This window comes from Netta rufina, assembly GCF_964035555.1.
Source record: "Netta rufina genome assembly, chromosome: 1".
NCBI lineage: Eukaryota > Metazoa > Chordata > Aves > Anseriformes > Anatidae > Netta > Netta rufina.
Genome location: NC_140123.1, coordinates 200,212,184 through 200,235,249, shown reverse-complemented (window position 1 = coordinate 200,235,249; position 23,066 = coordinate 200,212,184). Strand labels below are relative to the sequence as shown.

Here is a 23,066-nt window from a genome sequence, read left to right as displayed (position 1 = left end):
TATTTCTCAAGTTTTTCAAGCATTGATGTTTATAAACAGTCCTTACGTTTCTTGCGAGTTTTAACTCTCTTGTTTCTACCTCCAAGGATCTCACTTCTTGTTAATAACTTTCTTCATTTTTATAGTTCTCCTTTCAAAATTAAATATGACGCTGAAGACTGAGTACAGAGATGTAGTACTCATTTCCTAACAATTTTAGGCTTTTCTCATGCATATCCTACTTTAGGTTGAGAGTTTCTTGCCTTGGATAGTGAAGGGGAGTCCCGTTCTGCAAACCCCTTTGCTGATCATTTCTAGCACAGCTCTCTAGTTGTTCAGTACTTTCATGATTTAAAACAAACAAACACGTTACATGACATGGGAGAGCAGTTTTCTAGTTAACATCTTTAAAATGTGTTTTAATAGGGAGTTATGGAAAGAAGTTATTTAGCAGCAAATGTTAAAATGAGCAAACAAGGACTGCTTCCTCCTATAATTTGTGCCCAAACAGTGGAGCTCAATACTACAGGAGGCTGTGAAATTCAAAGTAGATGGGCTGAAGAAATTGAATTATACAGAGTAGTAGAGCATAGGTAGGTAATATGTGAGGGGTCAATGCAACTGTCACTTAAACAGAGATGGATTTTCTGGATCACTGACTGCTGGAAGCTAGGGAGATAAACTGGGGGAAGTCTTGTGTTGCATGAACTCCACTTCATAGGCTCTTTCTTCAATTATCTGTTATAGCTATTACTAAAGAAAGGAGCCTGGACTGGGCAGATCTGGTTGCTTAACCCTGCTGAGAGGTTTTTGCCTTCTTAATTTCTTCCTATAACTTGGTAAAAGGATCCTTTTCATGAGCAAGTCACATGGAATTACAGTTCAGGCTCCTCAGCTCTCTATTTGCTTGGAATGACTTCTCATTCACTTAGAAGTGGAAACATTTTGATGGGGAAAGGGCTGTGTTTCAAAGAGGTCATAAAGTTTCTAATCAAATTAGGCTCTTATTCGTAGCAGAAAGCAAAACCTTTTTCCCCAAGGATGTATCTTGCTTTTTTCTGCTATTCTAACAGTTTCATAGAGCTCCTTTCAACCTGTCATATTTTAAAAGACTCAAAATCCATAGTTAACCTCCCATTTGATCGTGGTGAGGACAGACGCTGTCCTACATCGATCTATTCCTAAAAAGACCCCAGGGATCAACTTGTGCACTTGCTGGCAGGATTAGGTGTCTGGCCCTCCTTCCCATCCAAGCCCCTTTTCACTGACAGCAAACAGAAGTTCCCCTGGAGGGCAAATTGCTGGATTTTTTTTCTAGCTTTTTAATTTTAAATCAACATGTAACTTGTTTTGAGTACTCTGTGGCCCATCCCTTCTGTGAGCTGATGTACCAACTACAGCACATCCACAGCATATGTGACTTGAGGCTGCTTTTACCAGCTTCACCATAGCTCCCCAACTCACTGCCAGTGGCATGCTGCTGGGGGTATTTTGGGGAATTGGCTCCCAGATAATCTTTACAGCACACTGGGAGAGAGATTCCTGCAATCCCACTGCCCCTCCTCACTCTTCCAGAGCTCTTGTGCTATCCTTCTGGGGAATTTTCATATTCTGGGGTGCATGTCACCTGGGAGGATACTATGCCACGTCCTTTTTATTAATGCTTAAAATTATGATACAGATTAAAAAGGAACAGAAATTATTAGTGTCAGGCTTGTAGAGCTGTATTCCCCTTTCCCCAGCCTCATCCAGCTCATTGTGTGTGTTGGTACTGCTTGGACCTGCTGTCCAAGAGCTGAGCTGGGTTATCAGGACCCGTGTGAAGGCAGAGGAGCACGGTGGTTGTGCTGGCTGGTGTGTGTGTAACATGTCAACCTGTGTTGGAAACGAGTTCTTAGAAATTCCATTTGTAAAAATAGGCAGGCAGCGTGGCACTCATCTCCTAGGAAACCCCTCGTTGTGTTATGAGGCTATAATGTGCTATGATTACAGTTCAGATAAAGGGAAGCAGAGTTGCTGTCAGCTTGTTTCTGCTGGAGTTTTCCAACACAGAAGGTCACCCGTATGTAACAGTATACTCTTGCTGGTGTTTGTGGACTGGTTGGGGCACTGAGCTGGTTTCTCTTGTGCCGTTGCTCACTGGAGACTGGGAGGTGAAAACAGAAGCATGTGTAGCTAAGAGTTTTGCTGCGTGCAGAAACCATGGGTGGTTGGGGTCTAAAGCTTTTATGGGTGATGTGACAGAGATCTCAATGCCTGGTGGCTTCCATCAACCAGGCTCACCTCCCTGAGTGGGGAGATCTGCCCTTCTTTCAGATGAAATGCAGGAAACACCAGCACCTTCTTCCTGCTGTGATTCTCTAAGAGGCTCAGCTGCTTTGGTGCAGGTGTGTATGCAGAAGGGACTGCTTCCCTCCTGATGCTGTTTTCTACCATCATATGGGGAAGGCAGGAATGGCTCCTGTCCTTAGGAAGATTTCTGCATGTGCCACTGCCTTTTTTGGGTGATAACAGGATAGGATAAACCCAGAGGACTGCTTTTGTTGGGCCTCATATACTCTCTGCTTCATCTGGACACAGTGCCCAGGCTGGGCATAGTTTGGACAGAAGCTGGTGCAAGGTTCTTATGCTTAGATCACCTGGGGAATTTCCTCTTGGTCAGTCCCAGTGCAGTGACATCAGTGTCCCTTGACATCAAAAATGTTCCTTCAGAGCAGTGCAGAGGCACATGATAATAGGTTTAGGAGGGGAAAGTTGTGCTGATGCTGCGTCTGTTTTGTGAGTAACTTCAGGAATCTGGACAGCACCTTGAAGGTGGAGCTGTGGGGAAATCCCTTGCCAGCAGAAGCTGATGGGAGAACCCTTTTTGCTCCGAGGTTTGAATGAGAGCAGGACTGAGACACACGCATAGAAACTGTGTGGCAATTCTTTTAGCAGAAGGATCTGTGAGTTTCAGGAGCGCCTGGTAACTGCTGGATACAGCTACGCTGAAATAATCTTTGCCAAAATGTTTGTTTGCAAGCCTGCTGGTTACCAGGCAAACCCGTCTGCTAAGATTTCTTAGCATACCTCAGCTCAGACATGAAACAACATGTGGAAACGCGAGTCAAGAGGTGGGGGAGAAGGGAAGCAAACACTCCTCTGGTGTTTTTAAAAGTGGCCATTGAAAGGAAGGCTTCAGATGGAGCTCTGGGTATATTGCAGTGGCTTTTCCTACCAGAGCTCAATTCTGAGCTACAGAACAAATTGCATTGCATTTTACTGAATTGTCCCTCCCCCCACATTTTATTTTTATTTTAACTCTAAGCTACTATTTGGAGTGGGCAAGGATACAAAATACACATCGTTTTTAGTCCAAATATTTAAAATAGATACACGAGACTGGCTGGATGGGTAACAACAGGATGAGAACAAACCCATTACAGTTTTCTAGAGGGACAGAAGGGCTCTTACATGAGGGGAATTGTTCAGCTGTGCTTGTGACAGCTCTGAACCCTGTGGCCTCTTCTTTCAGAGGCTCATCATGCTCATGGGGAGCACAGCCTGACCAGGGGCTGTCCACTGGGTCTGCACAATTGATCTGGAAGAGGCCAATCCTATTTGTGCCCTGGTTGTGTGATCTGATTAACTAACCTAAATTTGTCCTTGAAACAGGAAGGGACTGTGCTGTGATCAGGGGCATAAAAGCCTTATGAGTCTCAGTCCTCATTTTGATTTGAATATGTGCTTATTGTGCACACTCAGGTCCCGTGAATTAAGGAGGAGATTTGCGTGCTTAGCTTTCAGAGTGTCCACACTGCAGATGTTTTCAGTCGATCTCTCCCCTGGGGCTCCCTTTCTCTCAATGAAGATCCAGAGACGTGTTTAGGGTATGTTTTATCTGACCACTATTAGTTACTCCCAGACAAGCTGATGGCACTGCTGTATTGGCCATCTCTCATCTGTAATGCATGGGGAAGTAGCTCAGACATCAATAACATCCACGTAGTTGTGCTCAGGACTTTCCTTCTGGGTGGCCAAGCTCTGCTTTCTCTTGAAACAAGACCAGACCCTGAGGCTGAAATATATCTCAGCTCATTGCAGCTGCCGGACAGGCATTTTGGAGCTAGATCTGGGCATCTCAGATGATCTGTTTGACCAGAGGTAGGTGGCAATTGGAGTGTGGGATTTTTGGCAGAAGGGGCGTAAGGATTTGTGCAGTGCTATGTTGTGCTTCCCTCAATATATTTTAGGATGGGATGTAATTGCCTGTTGGAGACGCTTTTCTGAGTACAAAAGGAGTGTGCACTTTTAGATTATGCGATGTTCTTTGCTTTTAAATAAATGTTACTGAAGGATGGGTCCATGTGGTTCCTGTTCCTCACGTAGCTCATCTGTAGAATGGATCATACAGTTCCTGAAAGATGGTCAGTGTTTGAAAACCACATGTCAAGTAATGCAGTCATTTGTTTCTGATTACTGAGGAAGAGCTCCAGAGATGATACTTAGGCTCTGATTCTTAAAGATGCCACCTGAAGGCATGGGGTGGCATCTTTTGCAACTTGGATTTGAAGGTCCAGGCACCTTTAGGCAAAACTCTCGGGTTAACTGGATTTTCCTATGGTTCAAACCCAACTGACAAGTTACTTGCTCTTTAGGCAAGTTAGGCTAGTTTCGTCTTTACTAAAGATGAGCTGAAATTCACTTCAGAGGGAACATAGAAAATGCTGAAAGCAAAACTAGTGTTTACACTATCTTTGCTTTGCTCCAAAAGATGCAGTGTCATCCAGTTCCTAAATTGATCCAGCCTCTTTGGAGAGTGCCAGATCATTTCTTACATTTCCGCGTGGAGGAAGAGGAAGAAACGTGCTTTTTCAAATTGGTGTAATTTGCTTTATAAGGCCAGATAAGATCTCCAGAAATCAGATGTGTTGTAATAGACCCTGCATATATCAGTGTCAGAACAGGGAAATGCTTTGAAAAACATTATGGAGCTCACTTATCCCTCAAGAAAGGTTTGCGGTCATTATTAGGAAAAAAAAAAAAAAAAAAAAAAAAAAAAAGGGTTATTTCCCAGTGAGAATGCTGTCATCAGATAAATCCTGGGAGACAATGAGCTCTTTTCGTCTTATAAGATGAAAGTGGAAAAAAGGTACTTAAATATTCACTTTGGAAAGAAAGTGATCATCAGTGGAGAAAATAAACTGCTTAACAGCCCATTTGTGAAATGCATAATGGAAGGAAGAGCTCAATACAAAAGGCTGTATGTTTTGCTTTTGATTCTGGGTAGCTTTACCATGATTACCACAGAGGATGTAAAGTAAGCGTAATAGGCCTTTAAAGACAACACTTCCCTTTCTAATAGGGGTCAGGATTAATCAGAAAAGAGCAAACAGTTCAGGAAAGTAAAGCACTGTAATAACAAACAAGACTGGGTATCTGTGCTGGGCCAGTTTCCCTTTTTAGCATCCATGCATCACTGTCTCAGACCAGACTGCATAGCATCCTATTGAATTAGCATACACCAGGCAGCTAAAACAAATTAGTTCATCTCAGAAAGGGAAGAGTTTCCGCAGAAACTTTTCGTTTTGGCTTAATTTTTGAGCATTATGTGGTTTACTCTCTTCTGCTCCTCAGTTTGATGACACCAAAACATGCATGCCTTGCTCTGCTCTGCACGTAAGGGCTTTATTTGCCCAGGGGTCTCATCAGCCACGTACTTCAGTGCCATTACCCTGCTGGTGTGTGAGCTGAAGTGCCCCAGGCCCTGGTGGATTCCTCATCCACGTGGCTGCAAGCTGTGCCAGCAGCTTTGCTGATGCCCAAAATGTCATATCTGGAGGAAGGGAAGGGGACCTGGCAGTGGCAGGGGGCACTGGCGGTGTGTGCCATGCCCCACTGTGAACTTGAAATTCATCCTGGAGTCAAAATTTAATTTCTCGCTACAGCATTCTTTAAATGGTTCCCAGCAATTTTTCCCTGGGTGAAAATTGTTGACCATTAAGGAGGCGGTTGTGTTCTGGTGAAAGTGGTCTGGGGGAAGAGGCAGGTCTGTGAAGTCTTCCTTGACTATATTGTCAAAATTTCATGCTTTATCATGTGCAACTTAAACTTCACAGAAGTCTCTCTCCTCTAAGTAGCTTTCCTTTAAGTAGCTGACATGGTTTTTCAATCTTAATTCTAGTTAATTTCTTTTTTTTTTTTTTTTTTCTCTGAGAGTATAAAATACTGAGGAGTTAAACCAAGAAGAAATGATAAGCTTCAAATTGCCATTAAAATTCTCCCATCTGACTGGTGACAAAAACTGTCAAAACACTAAGCTGTTGTAATTGTAGATAATAGTACCCAAGAAAGTAGAAGTTAAATCCAAACAAATCCAGACGCTTTTGGTAACTGCACGAGATGAAAGCTTTGTGCTGCTTGTTCCATCGTAGTTAGCTGCGGTGTAATGGGAGGAGAAAACCAAACTGGTGTATAAGGAGGGAAAAAAAACAGCTCTACCTGGAGCATGAAGCTGTCATATGTCTGTTGTGGTCATGGCTACGAGTCCCAGCAGAGACCTGTGGGTTGTTGAGGTTCCTATCCCAGAAGCTGTACTTGATGGGGAGCAGCAAGGTGGTGGGAGAGGTGAAGCCATGAGCTTAGGGGTGTGCTGCCTGGCCCCATGCCCAGCAGTTCCCTGGCTCCTCTCATCTTGTGGGTAAGTGGGGACCTACCTGGAGAGAGATGTGTAACCCCAGTGGTCTTAAAGTGCCTTCTAGCTCGGACAAAATGCTGAGGGTATGGAGCAAGAGACATGCTAGTGGTGAAAATCTGCTCCTTGCTGCAGGAACATGCAGCAAACGGTATTTTTGCCCCTTGCTGTTGTTATTTGTGTGTCCATCAGGCAAGATCAACAGCATTTTTGGGACAGCTGGAAGTGCTGTTCATCATCTAGAGCATGTAATAGCAGCTCCAGCCCTGGGTACCAGGCACCTCACGGGGAGGGAGGTCGTTGCTGTGGGTGCAGGTCAGGATCAGCCCTGGGGAGGGAAACCAGGGTCAGAAATGGCCCAGGATGGCCAGCTGGGTTAAAGCAGATATTCACCCGGCCCTGAGGTAGAAAAGAGCATTTCTTAGTTTTTGGCTGGGTGGTTTGGTGGAAGTTAAATGAATAGGGAGGCTAAAAATACCAGCGTTAACAGTGTTAATCCTGGTCGTCCTGTGCTTGCAGAGGCAGAGGAAGCATTGCCATAGAAGGGGCTGCAGGGCTGGGATAGTGTGTTTGATGAATGAAAATAGCTAGAAAAAGCATTTGTCCTCTAAAGAATAGATGGAGTCAAATAGACCAGTATGCGTGTTTCTTTTCTCAGAAATTTATATTAAGCTTCTTGGGAATGTGTAGGGATATTTGATTTCTGTACTGTGTGTAACACAGCCCCGAGAGCCTCCTCTCTGCTCCTCTGAGTGAAAACACCCTCTTCACTTCAGTTTTGTTACCTTTGCATTCAAACTTCACTGAGCTGTTGAAAATTTCATTGTAAATTCATTTTCACACAGACCTCAGGACACTCGCAGACATGACTTTGGAGCAAAAAACAATTTCCAGCCTTTGTTCGGGCTTATGTTGGGAAATGCCGGGGATTTGGATGAGTGAGGGCATGTGTACAGAAATGACAGAGTAGAAAATTTAATGAAAAAAATAAAGCAACTTCTGCAGAAAAATGGCTTGGGAGAAAAATATTCTGGAGGATCAGAATCTCCTTGGTATGTATTGGTTATACAGAGCCTGAGCTCATCCCACAGTTAACTCCTTGAGGACCATAAGAAAAGCCTTAAAAGTGCCAGAGAAATTTTTTTCTTACACACCTCCCTCTGTCTGTAGTGCAGCTCAAAGCTGCCTTTCTCTGGGGAGTCGAGGAACAGAACTTGTCTGTGGTTACCAAAGCCACGCTACAGAAATGGCTTATTGGGTTTGGTCGATTTCACCCATTCTGTTGGTCTCCCATCTTGGGGTGATCTTCTAGGTGGATGTGGTAGATTTCTCAAACCATGAGCGTTCACTCATTTTTTCCATGGTTTGGCTGGGGCAAAGTACACACAGAAGGCCAACTGTACCATAATTAAGATCATTAGCTCCACACAGCCTGAAGATGTGAAATCTGTTTCCTGACTATGTCTGTTGATTTAGTGTGACAGAGCACCTGCTAATGTAGTGGAAAACTCTCAACGTGGAGGTCTCTGCAAATGGAAAAATTAAGTTTTCTCCCTCCATCTACTCTTCGTCTTCATTTTGTTAGTGCTTTTGTAACAACATTTTATTTTTTTTTAAGAATAAGAACAGATTTATTGTCACATTATGTATTGTATATCTATTTTATTTCAGAAATTAAGCATTCACCTTAAATTATAGTTCAAACAGATGAGGAAAAGTTATTTGGCATTTATTTTACTTTGATCTGCAGGATAACCTAGCCTCGCAACCTTTGTTATCTAATAGAAAATCCATTCTGTTTGGATATGAATGCCATTCATATTGCAATGATAATCTTGAAATCCTAATCTGAAAATCTGAATTAAAGAAAATAACCAAATAAGAAATAATTGAAACAAAAACTATAAAATATTGACATCTCATAGGATGCTGACATATGCAAAGGGGTGAGGAGTCAGCAGGTCTCAGCCACCTTCCAGAGTTTGCCATCATCTCAATGTCACTTGTGCAGTCATTTAACCTTTTTTCTTTCGCAATGTTCCTAATTCATATGAAAACGATCTAGATCACAAAATTATTCCACACTTTAATTAGAAGTTTAACGAGAGCTGATCCTCTAGGGTAAATGATAATGTGGTCATAACTTTCAGAAGTAGGTTCTGTTGCCACACACTTATTTCAGCAGCTAGCTAGGTGGTTTAATTTTGCAGAAGTTTCTTGCTTACCCATTTCCACTGCTGTCCTAGTTCCTCAAAACTGTGATGCTTTTCCTATTCATTTACTCTGACCTCCAGGAAGGACCTGCAAAGCTCCCTGGGGGGTTTGTAGCCCCCAATTCAGAGAGGCAAAGGCTGTGTCCCCAGGCACAGTGGAAAGGTTGCTGTTAGCTATTTCCCAGCTCTGGGGAGTGGGACATCCCATTCACTGCAGATACCTTTGAAATGATGACTTTTATTTAATTAACCTCTTCTCCCTGCTTTTTAAAAAATCTGTGTTGGAGTATGAAAATAATTTTTGGACCAATTTTTTGGGGGAAAGGAAGAGTGTGTGTTGTGGAGTGCTGTGAGAATAAAAATTCCCCAGATATTTTCTGGGTAATATCTTGGTAATTTTCAGAGTAAACACGTTCCTCAAGATTTCACAGAATTAAAAAAAAAAAAAAAAAAAAGTTTACCATTATTTGCTGTTATCCTTCCCAGAAATTGCATTTTTCCATGCATGAAATTTCAGATAAAAACTCATAATTCAAAATACAAGATTCACCAAGTGGCTTCCGAATCTCTTTCTGTCTCAGTGCTGATTTAACATCACTTGATGATGCTTAATAGAAGCCACATCCTTTTTACAAGAAGTCTTGTCATTTCAGTGGTGAACAATGCATCATTTTCTAAACCCAAACACATTGAGAGAACTTTGGACACAATTACCTTTTAACCCTCAATTAAAAAAAATGCAATAAATTCTTAGAGATAAACTGTTGCCTTCATTTATGTCTTGATTTTAAAGGGCACATTAATTCTTTGGGGGGAAAAATATCTCCTTTAGTAAGCCTGCTAGACTGGTGTTCTGGGGATTTTTTTTTTTTTTTTTTTTTTTTTTTTGAGGAAATGGGGAATTTGCTGTAGGATATTTTACTGTTAGCAAGAAAACAAGCAGCTTTGTATTTCTTTCTCTCTGTTTTTTACCTAGTCATGTATAAGTCAAGAAAGATTTAGTGGGGGCTGGATTGGATTATTAAGTGTGGGTGAATTCATCTGTGTATTTGAAATTAAGATAATTACTTGTCCATCTATATACTATTATTTCTGGCTCTCCCTTGACTCCAGCACACTGCAGGAGTGTCTATGCTGCCTATTGCTTGGTGATTTTTTTCTGCTAATACTTCCTTTTTTTTTTTTGTCTTATACCTTTCTTTCCTCCCCAACTGTATTTAACTCTCTGATCCCTATCTGCATTTCTTCCAGCACACTTCTCTTTTCTTCCAGCACTTCTCTTTCTTTTGTCTGCTGCCTCTGTGCTTCTTTTTTTCCTTGCCTGTGACCGCAGGAACTGTGCAGCAGGAACACGTGTAGTGCAGCAGGAGCGTGCAGACCATCAGTGCCAAGGGCTGGCATGTATGTGAATGCTTTAAGTGAGGGTCAGCTCATTTCTTGTTTTAACGAGAAAGACTGCTAAGAAGATATGGAATTGTTTTTTACCAGTGTATATCAGAGTTCCCCCTAAAAATGCATTTATATACACAAAAGCTGCTCCAACCCCATGGCTGTCCTGGTATGTGGAGGAAGAAATCCAGTAAAATGGTGAATCCAGCTGAAATAGAGGCATTTCTCCAAGCTCAGTTTATTATATAGAAGGATATAAAGGGATTTCACTGATTTTGGCGTCTTAGAAGAGCAATGAAATCCCGATCAGAATGGGATCTCTGTGCTTTGCAGTGTTGTAAACACTCAGAGAGCTGCATGAGCAGTAAATGACCAGTATGGATGTGCTGCTTCTAATGGCATTTAACTACAGCCAAAAAGATTATTCAAGACACAGCTAGAGTGAAGTGGTGAAAGCTTAAGTAGATAGGACTTTAAGGCGTTCATGAATTATAGCTGGGAGCTGCCCTGTGAGTTTGTGAGCATCCGAGTCTTCAGCCAAAGCCAATAAGCACTGAGGGGTCTCAGGATTTCCCAGTAAAGGGATTTTATTGCGATTCCAGTCTGGCTGTTCCCAGCATGAGGGTTAGAAAGAAAGCACCATTTGGTGAACCAAGTAATTAGGACTGTTGACAGGAAAGCAAAGAGTAGGTCTGCAAATATACGTTGTGTGGCTCGATTTTCTTTTTTTATTGCTCCAGCCATTGGGACTGATTGCATGGACTCTGAACTGGAGTCTGTGATGCTCCAACATGCCGTGGCAGTTTATACACAATGCAGAAAACAAAGCTGTTCCTGTACTTAGTGCGGCATAAATGAGTCTGGACATTTTTGGGGTCCTTTTTGACAAAAACACAAGGCAAAGCATTCTTTGTTCAGAGGGTCACTGCCACATGGACACAAACCACCAGTTTGCAAAAGTCTCTTTTAATCCCTTCCTAAACTTCCCCTCTCATTTCCCTTTTGCTGCTAATGACCAAAACGTTTCTGTGTAAACAGGCACTTTCTATCCAGCATCCTTTTCTGTCTGCCTGCTTCGCTTACCCCTTGGCTCAGTGATTCACTCGGTCCTTTTGCAACTCAGACACTGGTGCTGAGGTCAGGGGTGCTTGGTCGTGTCGTCGAGCCTAACTTAGAAAGGGAGAGACAGGAGAGGAAACGTTTCTGTTGGTCCACAAACATCTAGATAAGCAGTGACTGTGGACAACAAAAGTCAGGGCAAGTTTGTGGTAGCCAAATGAGGCTGTGATCAAATATTAATGTTTGAGGAGTGGGTTAGAGTGTGGTTGGGGTTGCTCAGCCTCTTTTCAGAGAGAGCTATGTAGAAGAACAGAATAACCTAGTGATGGATAACCTGGTGTCCTACCTCTTTTAGTGTTGTATATATAAAATGTGATCCTTCGGCTCTTGGATTTTGAGTTGGGATTTGGGTAGTGCTACGTTTTGGGTGGTGCTTGGCTCTGGTGTCTCGGGCAAGGCAGCTGCTTTGGGAGGAGGTTTTGGTGAACAGGAGCAGGGATTTGCTGTTCCTCAGCAGGCTGGTGGTGCTCTGCCATGCCCAGTACCTCACCACTAAACCAGTAATGAGCTAAACCTGATAAACCAGGAATATCAGAGCAGCCCCAGTGTGCCAGAGTGAAAGTCCATCCAGATGCCAAAAGGTTCTAAAGGATGCCCAAATCTCAGAAATTCTCAGAAAGCAGCAGCAAAAGCACATAAGGGTCCCACCTGTCACATGTGCCTGGCCTCTTTGGAGGATGCTTTGGAGGAAGACATGAGAGTGCAAGAAATAATACTGTTACGGAATAACCCAATGAAGGGAGAGGCGCTGCCCACTCCTGGCAATTAGCGACTGGCTGCTGTGATGATGTTTCTGCATCCTTTATTTGTGTAATCCTCTCTGGGGTAACTGCGGGGAAGCTGCTATTAAGGCAGACATTTGGGCTTGTGACTTAATCCGATTGTTTGGCTTTAGCGATTACACAGGGCAGTTTGTTTTGTGGAATAACTCTGTGTACAGAGAGGAACTCTGACGCTGCTTCTCCGTCTGAGTCAGGGTTGAGCGAAGGGTGAAGAGATGCTCAGGGAGGACCAGAGCGGAGGCCCTGACCTCTTGTGGTCACTGAGGAACCGAGAGCGCGTTTGGCACCCATGGGTCATATGCTTCCAGGGACTTTGTGGTGCTGTGTGAATTAAACCTCCAAAAAAACTTCAGAGAAGGGAAAAGTGCATCATTCATCATACATCAAATCAGCAGCTTGGCTGCGGTCCTTGCCCCTGTGTATGGAAATGGCACTTTCTGATTTTTGACCTTTGCTCAAACTTCTGCTGGACTGTGGTTCTTTATTAATATTGTTGGGTTTGGTGAGCCTTTAATATTTTGCTTGAATGCCTTTATATATCTGTAAAAACAGTGAAAGATTCTCATAATGCTGTGGCTGTGATTAACGAGAGCAGCTATCAAAATCCACCAGAAGAATAGATTCAATTGCTGTATTTCAGATAACAGCTTGCGAAGAAATGACACCACTTAAAATCTCTGCTTTTCTTTTCTTCCTTCAGGGGCGCATTTTCTGAAGTTGTTTTGGCTGAAGAGAGAGCTAGTGGGAAACTATTTGCAGTCAAGTGCATTCCCAAGAAGGCACTGAAGGGGAAGGAAAGCAGCATAGAGAATGAAATTGCAGTCTTGAGAAAGTAAGTATCAGACCTTCGTTTCTGCTTCTTTGCTTCGATTAGGCTCCTGCGTTTCAGGCACAGGAGCAGTGACTGACAAGTGTGACTGACGGGTTGTTCAGCCCGTCACTGGCAGACAAGATCAGCCGAGTTTAAATGATGCTGAAAATGTTTTGAGAAATGCTTTGGTTTTCTTTTATATTAATCCAGCTGGATGGCTGTGAAATAGCAAAGAAGAGGAGTTAGGATGGAGTAAAAGCAGTGATGCCCTGTAAAAAACCTTACCCACTAATAATGTCAGCAACGGGGTTGTCGACTTTGAGGAGAGCAAGAGTGGGGTTGTTATTTCCAGGTGCTTAAAGCAGTTGATACACTGATTGTTGTAAAACCAATTAGGCATGCTACAGATTGCTCAAGGTGACAGTGGTAGCCTGTAGTAGCTCTGTCACCTCTGCTCTATCAGAGTTGTCCACGGAGTGCAAGTTTTTCCTGACGTAAATCAGACATAAACGAGCAGCTCAGGAGTGTGGTGAGTTCAGAGCAGTCATTAGAGGCTTGATCCGTACCTCTTCCTTACCTCGTGCCCTGAAGGCAGGATTCATCTCACCTGGCTTGAGACACTTGGATCTGAACTTGTCACCCTTGCCTTTCTTTCTAGTTAGTGGGAGGAGATCGGTAACTTTAGGACTGGTCTATATGACCCGTTTTAGATTTCTAAAAGCAGCTTTTCTTCTCATTTAATTCAAAGTAGCACAATTATATAGAAGTCTACATTGGACTGGGGCAACCAAATTCCTGCTGCTCTGCTGTACCTAGTGGGGCATTTTGCACCAGCTCTGTGTCATGTAGAAGTTGGTGGCTCATGGTCTGAGCACTACAAGGCAAAAACTGATCCTAAATCTTTAGATACTTAGATACATTGAATGCTCAAGCAACCTAAGCCAAAGGAGCAGGTTCTAGGGCAAACTCAGCGATCTCAGGAGGCAGAGGGGGTCCTTTTCAGCAGAGAGGAGCATGTGGGGCTCTGAAAAACTACAAGGATTTGTTGCAGTTGCTTTCCCATTGCTGGACCCATTTGAGGGAAACTCAGTGATAACTGCAGCATGTTGGCTTGCTGGTTGGTGGTACTGAGAACCCCATTGCCATCTCCATGACCGGGTAATAAAGACCAATACCAGGCAGCTTGAAACAGTCTCTGTGGGTCTGTCCCCTGATACTCATACATTACTATAAGAGCAGAAGAAGCAGCACCCAGGCTGGGCTATTCGTGCTGCAATGGCATGAGACGGAGTAGGCAGAAAATTCCTCAATTCCATGCAATTAAATCTACTCAGTCTCTTGTCCTGTGCACGCTAGGGCCATGAGATTTTTCCTTTTTTATCTCCTGATGTCATCTACTTAGCTGTTGCTAATACAAACTTTGCATGTTATTGTATTTATTCTGAAAATAGGCATCTTTGCTAGCAGATGCAGTATTGAATTTGTATGCACCACCAAGAAAATGCTTAGAAAATAACAATCTGGTTCTGCCTGGGATCGAGGAGAGGAGATATCAACCTATTTCTCTGTTCAATAAATTATCTGCTTCAAAACCTGTCAGTAGAAATATATTTGAGAGGGGTGGGGTGGGTCTTGAGCAGCTGTTGCTAAGCTCCAAAGGTATCTAAGTGCCTTGCTTTTGTTTCTGATAGCTTCATACTGCGTAGGGATGGCTAGTGTGTGTGTTGCCTAATTAGTGGGTAGGATGCCAGGGCTCCAGGCTGCCCTGGATGGCTGCGAGGAGCCACAGCTGTAACAAACCATGCACTGAACTGGGCACTTCTAGGGAGGATGTGAGCAGGGGATGCCTGCAGGGAGGGATTTGTCCCTCTTCCCTGCAAGGAGTGCACAGAGCCATAGAGGATGGATATAAATCAGCACGTGTGCTGCCCCCATTCTCTGTTTTTGCATCATGCTTTTGGGGGGCGCTTGAACTCTAATAGGATTAAAGTCCCAAATGACAGCCTGTGCAGTTGAAATGAGAGCAAACTCCTTGTGTCCTCTTAGAGGTTGCCTGTCAGACAGGTACCTACCAGGGAGCTACAAATGTATTCACTGCATCCTCTGCCAGCTCTCTGAGCTGCTCGTGCTCCTGTGTGTGTGGTGAGCAGGGTTTTGGGGACAGTCAGAGGTGGTGCTGACTGTGTCCTTTGCACCCTTTGTGCCCTCTGGAGGAGGTTTGTCCTCCTGTTGGACCTCCCAGACCACCCACATCTGGCAGAATCAAGATGCAGGAGGGTTTGGATGCTGCTGTCTGTTGAACCTGCATTTAAATGATATCTTTTAAATTCAGGACTGAAAGTCTGTGCGTGGAGTGCTGTAGGAAGCAGAACCTGGTGCTGAAAGCATGAACTTAATGACCAAAACCCTTGCATCACCTCTCATTTCTGCTGCTGGCTTCCAGCATGACCTAAAGTGCCTTCTGTCTGAAATAGCTGTTGTCTGTGACAGAGCCAAAAGCCTTTAAATAAAAAGTTTTACCTTCAGGACCTTTGCTTTCCTTTCCTCATGTCAGCAGATGGAGAAGAGAGGGTCCAAGAGGGGAAGTTCCTGGTCTGGACTTTTAATGCAAAACCATTGCAGTGTCCCATCAGCCCTTCTCTGTCTCGGTTTAAAAAAAAAACACACTGGAAGTGTTAAACCAAATATTACATGCTGGGGAAGGCCGGTGGTCCCCACATGTAGTTCATGGAAGGTAGGAGATTTTATCTTTTGGATGCTCTCTGTCTGTGGGCTTGGCCGCTGTTGCTGCCAAAACAAAATGACACATTTTAAAAGCGATGTTCTGCTAACAGAGGAGCTGCCAGCCAACTGATCTGCATGTTTGTGTGAGTGCCAGAGTGAATCATGCTCCCTCCAACATTTTATTTTTCCAGCCATGGCCAACAAATCTGTTCTTAAAAAAGAAAAAAGACGGAAGAGCCGTTAAGTCAATATTTACGCCTAGCAACCTTAACAGGGTTCTTCCAATATGGACTCTCTTGTTTCCCGTGGAAATCCATGGCAACATTCCCTGAAGACTCAGATGGGTGGGGATGCAGTGGGAAGGAGCTCGCTGTTGGACGCAGTGCTGGCAGAGACGAAGTCTGCAGCTAATCCGGGAGCCCCAGCCTGACGGATTCTTTCGGCCCCATTTCAGCAAAGCATTTAAGCATGTGCCCAATTCTAGGTGATAATTCATCCCTCTGAATTCAGCTCATCCTTCTGAAATCAGCTCATTGCTTTCAGTTTGAGCTCTCCTTGTTGAACTCAGGGCTAAAAGGATGCTCCATGGCAGGGGGAAAATCCCACTGGGCACCTCTGTTCAAGTCTGCATCAGGAGTGGAGTTTTTAGTGTCCCCATTCCATGCCCAGCTGATGGGCTGGTGCACAAGGACTGCTGTTTCTCATAGCTGTGTGCTGGCTGCATGGAGCTAGACACGGTGCAAAAGGTTGCATCTCAACACAAAAAAACAAGTGAGAAGCTGGGCTGCATCAGCTGCTCCGGGTTTACTTCTTTTGCAGTGGAAAAAGTACTATTTTTTAGAATCTGTCTGAGGAAGGAAACTGGATCTCTAGGGTAGGACTATCACGGCTGTGTAAACTGCCTTGATTGCAACCCAGCACACTGTGTTACACAAACTTTTTCTAACCTGAGATGTGGGCAGTTTCATAACCAGCTCAGAAAGCAACCCATTTCTGCTTTTTAAGCAGAGAAGTAAATGCAGTTCCTTCCATTGTTTGCTGTAGAATAGTGGAAATTTCTTCCCCGTATGCTAATTGTGCAGGTGTGAACACGCTGAAAGATGAATCGGCTGTTAGACGGGCTCCTGAAGGCAGTAGGTGGTGTGAAGAGCTGGACTGCAGTGAGCATCAGTTTGAGGCTAGTGAAGTAGAGAAAAACAACCTTGGAAGAGAAAAATATACCTGATATATGTGTCTTTCCTTTCCTTTCCTTTCCTTTCCTTTCCTTTCCTTTCCTTTCCTTTCCTTTCCTTTCCTTTCCTTTCCTTTCCTTTCCTTTCCTTTCCTTTCCTTTCCTTTCCTTTCCTTTCCTTTCCTTTCCTTTCCTTTCCTTTCCTTTCCTTTCCTTTCCTTTCCTTTATTTTCCTTTCCTTTCCTTTCCTTTCCTTTCCTTTTTTTTTTTTTTTTTTTTTTTTTTTTAAATCACAAAGAAACTTTCTAGCTGGTGGTATGTTATCGGGGTAATACCTGCACAATCAGAAAGGTTTGGTGCTGAGTCAGAAGAAGGCAAGGGGAGGAATCAATGCAGGTGTATTGATCGTAGCAGCCACGTGCACAAATTAGAGTCTTGTTAAACAAATGCTGTTTAGCTAGCACATCAGACTCTGCTTTAGCTAGTTTCTGCTGAATGGGGATTTTAAGAATCTTTTATAAACTATTTAGGTATCTCCCACTCTCCCCACCTGCTCTTTACTCTCCTAGATCCTCTGGGAGAGGCACCATAAAATTCCTCATTACAAATCCAAGCCTAATTGCAGTGAAGCCATTTTTTCCTGTTAAACAGCATGATCAAACTGTTTCTAGCAGGTCAGCTGTATTTCTGCCCGTGCTTTCCATTCCCATTTCTTTGGAAGAGGTGCTGGGTGTTCAGGCAGTGATTCATGCCCAGACGGCAGCTTCTCTCCTTATACGCCTGCACCTACAGCCAGGAGCTGCAGCTATTATAAAAAGGGAGAGAGGCAGCCTCCTGCAAAGTCTGCAAAACCTACCTCCAAACCCCCCAGAAAGCAGAGATTAAAAGTTTTCATCAAGCAGGTGAAAGCTTGGCTGTGCTTGGTCGCACCATTAAAGGGGACGTCCTTGATAAGGAATATAGAAAAATCACCCCGTCTCAAGATTTACCTGAAGGCTAAAAGGGGAATTTCAGAAGTCACACAGGTTTGTTCCTTTTTGGTAGCATATTGGCAAGCTTCCCCTAAAACCCCTCTGTCCCCTGCTCTTACGTCTGGCAGGGCTTATCCCTCCCAGGCTAACCCCATGGCCTCTGGGAAGCCAAATCCACGTTCAGTTTTGAAACCCATTAGTCACCCCTTATTAAACTCCTCTGTGCAATTTAACTCAGGATAAAAGACTACATTAATTCTGAACAAAATTGATCAGGCAGAAGTTTAATGTACCTTAACACAAATTTGGGCACTTAATTAATTCGGCTGAACGTTCCTGAGTGACTTTGTGGGACGGATCCTCCTATTTAAGCCGTGAATGTTTCTGAGTCAAAAAATAAAGCCCTTGCAGGCCTGGATGGTCCTGTGCTCTGTTTTCCTAATCCAGAGTCTCTGCTGGTGCCCACCAGTGCTCTCCTACAACAATTATTTTTCTGTGAGAGGTTACCCAGCCAGAGTACAGGGCCAGCTAAACTTGAAGGGGAGGCAGATCCTGTGTTGATGGATTTAGTTTTTAGTGTAAAAACAATGTTTTAATGTAAAACCAATGGTAATTAGGTTGTGCAGCTGGTGTGTAACAGAACAACTGTGGGATTGAGGTTTAAGAGGTTAATGACTAATTAGGACTTGATGCCCCAGCAGTGAGAGCTCTTTTCCTATAAAGAAATGAATGGGATGGTTAAGAAAAGAAAACAAATTGAAAACGCCACCAACAAAAGCCAAAACACTTGGCACCTCTGTCTGTCAGGTAACATTATTTCTCTGAAGCTTTTTTTACCCTATAGACAAAACAGGCTTGCTGCTTTTTTTTTCCCCTCCTATTTTCCCCCACCCTGTGAATAATGGTGAGAAGTTAGGCTGCCTCAGCAAGAACTGCAGAGACAGCTGGTTGTTATATTAAGTAATCACTTTCAGAGAAAGCTTTTATGTAGATTTACTTGCTAAAACCTGGCTTGCTCATGCTGTTGCAGTTGAGCCAGGGTGACAGGAGGCTGGCTCTGCCCTCCCCATGTGGCCATGCTCTGAGCTCTGCTAATTGCAAATCCGGGGCATCCCAAAAAGTGCATCCCCAGCAGTACCCTGCGGATGGATTGGGGTGCCCAGGTGTGAGGTTGCTGCAACGGGGTGACCCTGGGTGGTGTCATAATGGTGCCGATGTCAATGGTCAAAGAGTAGGGCTCCAAGAGAATATTCTATCTGCTGTTGTCCCGCGTGGGTGGGCTTTGTCCTTTGGAGCCACTGTTACTACTGCAGGCATGACCCCAAGAGAGGCAGGTTAGGCATGGAAAGGAGCCAGGATCCACAGCATGGCAGGATAGGGGCCATTTGGACATGCCTCAAGGCTGACATCAGCATTAAGCCATGAGATCATCTTCTGAATCAAGGAAGTGCAAACAGCATGAATTGCCCTTCTCGGGTGTCAGGCAAAAGTGAATCTGACCCTATATATATAGGTATGGCACAGGACAGCTCTGCCTTGGCACTACAAGGTGGATTCTTGCTAAGCTGCTTATTTTGCTGCGAAGAATTCATGCTGATGGGAAAAAAACAAACAAACAAACAAACAAAAAAAAAAACCACACAACTGAAACAAAGCTGACACCGTTTTTGATCACTGAGATGCTGGAAACTTTGCAGGGGAAGACTTTGCAGCCAGGACTGCCCAGATCGCATTTCATGCTAGATTAGATGTAAGCAGATGTACAGAAGCAGATCAAGGCATCTTAAAAATCCTAAAATACATTAGATGAGAAAGAAAAAAATCCCTTCTGAAAGAGTAAACACAAACAAAATCTCCGATGTCTTCTCTAGTCTTGTGGTTTTATTTGCATGTAGCGTTCTCCTAAATAGCCGTGGTGATCCCGTGTTCCTGCCTGAGCTTCTCCAGTGTGCACGCAGACCAGCGTTACAGCATGAGAAGTCATTGCAACCTAATTGCTGGGTGACAACTAGGTGACAACACGGCTGTCCTCCCTTCTGGGGAGCGGTGGCTTACCAAATCTCCCTTGCATAACCGTTCTTCTTCAAGGTCAGCTTGTACCCTGACCCAACTCAAAAGATGGGCCCCAAGAGATGGGGGCAGGTCAGGGGTGATGAAAGGGCATCAGAGCTCAGAGCTCCAGCCTGAGAAATAATTTGGTGCATTTTGGAAGAAACAGCTGCTTTCTGAAATGGTGCTCCAAGATGCTTTCAGATTAGCGGAATGGGTTTTTCAGCCTTAGCTGGAGCCTGCTTCTGTGCCAAATGTCTGTTTTATGTGGACCCCATCCTGTGCATAGCTGCAATCACAAAGCCAGGGTCCTTTCACAGCTTCTAGCTAAAGAATGAGAACATAACCCTATTTTCATGTATTTATTACTCAGGAAGATGGTTACAATTGTATTTTGGTGATACAAGTACCTGATTATATGCGCTGTTGTCTGTTACCTAAAAGGAACGAATTGTTAACAGGCATAAAGCCTCTTTAATAAGATCTAACAGTTTGATAAATGACTCAGCTTTGTATCTGGATGCATCAGGTCTGCCTTTGTCACTCCCACATGTTCAAAGCTAAGTCACCTTATTTGCAAGAAGTGCCTTCAGCTGGGGCCTGTGAAGCTCACAGGATCTAAGGTGGGCCTGTCTGTGCATGGGAGGATGTGCATCTGTGAGACTAACCCAAGAGGTGGTAGACTTGGGGTAAAGTTTAGAGGCTGCAGGGTTTAGGGTAATAGCAGGGAAAGCATTTTCACAAGTGCTTGCAGCCCAGATACATCTTCCAGGATCTGTCACTGCCTAGAATCTGATAAAGATGTGGTCCTAAGTGGTTTCATTGGGTAAAATACTTCCTCTTGCTTTTGTTTTTGTTGGTTTTCACAGAGTTCTTCATAGGTCGTCTGGAATATTCTACCTAAAAATAAGTTGTTGTTGTTTTTTTCCCCATGAAAGTCATTTCTTCATTTGGAAAAGGTTTAAGAGGTTATTTAAAGGTCTCATGGTATTTACAAATTGAAGATGTTCGTGTCAACATGCTATCAACAAATTGCATTTTGCTTGTCTTTTCTAATTTAATCTTGAAATATTAACTGGAGGAATTAAATGTTAAATATTAAGCTATTGCGATGTCCTGTTAAATATTAAGCTATTGCAATGCCCTGCTGGGAGCCAGTTAGCTTAACCATAGGATGACCATATTTTAATGATGGGTAAGTTACTTACATACACAGTCCAAGCACCTCTATGATATTCTTTCATCTCACTTTCATGCTATTAAAATCTGTGGCATTAATTTACATAGCGCTGGAGAGTAGCGAATTAGGGTATAATTTTCAAAGCACTGCATAAAGTAAACCAAGTAAATGCAAGGTAGGATTCATCCGGCCAGCTGGAAGCATCCTCAAGGTACACAGCTGCATCTGAGCTCACATCTCACTTGTTGTGGAAATCATCAAATATGCATTTCTAAGTGGATCAGAATGTACAGGGGGGAAAAATACACAACACAAGTATTCCAAAAATGTCAGTTCAAGAAGGTAGAAAAACAGAAATCTCATCAGAAATGACAGTTTTCATGAGCACTCCTTGTCCAAAGCAGTTGTTTGCTCTTAACAGCATGCTAAAATGCTTTGTGAATACAAGTTACTGCATTTTAAGCCTCCATTATATGAAATTAGACCAGTAGTGTTATTGGTGGGCCAGTTTTTGCAGCATATGAGCTCGGTGCATATTTAAGAAATCTCCATTGGCAACTTCTGCCTTCTATTTTCATTTATAGAAGATGAATCACACTTACATTTTGTCCCTCAATAAGGTCAGGATTCCAGGTATCTTGAACCAGATGTTGACACGGGGGGACTGTCTCTGACCATAAGAAAATGGGTAAATATTTGTTCTCCATCCCACTTGCAGTTGCACCAGGTTAAACCTAACAGCAGCCTCTGTGTTTTGAACGCATCCTGAATTGACAACTGCATAAATTAACTGGTATTTGGCCAACTGAGCCTACATTTGTCATCTGTACTACATATTGATTCAGTCTTACAATGCTTACTCATACAACACTTTGCTCAGTAGGAGTTTTCCTGGGAAAAAAAAATAAAAACCACAAAAGATATGCAGGTATGGACTTTGTCTTTGACCAAGGAAAGAGCGATCACAGTTTTGTTCTGAAATAAAAATTCATTTCTTACAAAAATCAGAAATTCAATTTCTTATCATGCCTTGCATTCATAAGGCATTGACTTAAGCAGAATAGATTGTTTTTATTCTGAAGTGAGAGTGGTCATGGTAGGAGGCTGTGCTTCTGCAACTAGAGGATGTTAAACCTATTAATCAAATCAGTTTTCAAAGTAAAGCTTAATATTTTCTTTCAGTATATTCATGTTTCTGTGTCTCTGGTTTTCAGATATATTGCCCAATTCTTAAACCTCTGTAAGTGCACAAATCTGTGGGTTAGTTTTAATACTGACAACTTGTAAGTGGCCTATGAAATCATTTCCCTAAGGAAATGTGGCAGCTAGCTCTTGCTTTGCCAGATATTTTATCAAATTAAAATTATGGAGCATTACATTAAACAGGGATGTTGTTGCCTCCTTTACTTCCTCATTATTATTATTTTCTTCCGGAAATACACATAAGTGAATTCAAGCTTTCTTAGAGAAAAAATAATGTTTTTTTGAAGGCATTTTCAAATATCTTAAGAGAATTCATTTCTTTTTCTTTAAAGTTTATTCCAAATCTTTGAGAAGGAATATTAGCAAGAAGCATAAGATAATAATCTAATGTATTTTATAGCTCCACATTGACTCAGAAACAACTGACAAATGCATAACAGTGAAGTGTGCCAGATATGTTTATGCACACCAGCACTGACTCCTTCTGAGATCAGTCCAAAATTTCTATATATAATCCATCGGGGTCCCACCAAATGGAATAACAGCCTGCTTCAAATAGCTTCATAGCTTTGTGATGTCTGCTGTCTTGACTGACGCACCAGGGATTAAATTGGGACCCTTTTGGACTTGTACATATGTATTTGTACAGCCCCAACCAAGCAGCTCCTCTCAGCAGGCAACTGGAACAGATTCAGACCGTGGTGGACCAGGCACTGAACACAAGAGTTGACTCCTGCTGACATCCTTGTTTGAAAAATACACCACCATGGGTTTGTTTTTCAGATGTTTCAGACCCTTTTTT

At 43.1% G+C, this 23,066-nt stretch overlaps 1 protein-coding gene across 1 annotated transcript in view; it reads left to right on the top strand.

The window, feature by feature from the left end:
- CAMK1D (calcium/calmodulin dependent protein kinase ID) overlaps nt 1-23,066 on the top strand; it is a gene marked incomplete at both ends in the record, with an annotated part of 214,267 nt that overhangs the window by 82,484 nt on the left and 108,717 nt on the right. Inside the window, one exon of the mRNA XM_084305333.1 lies at nt 12,856-12,987. Within this exon, the coding sequence (XP_084161459.1) occupies nt 12,856-12,987 (132 nt within the window). The remainder of the gene's footprint in view (nt 1-12,855; nt 12,988-23,066) is intronic.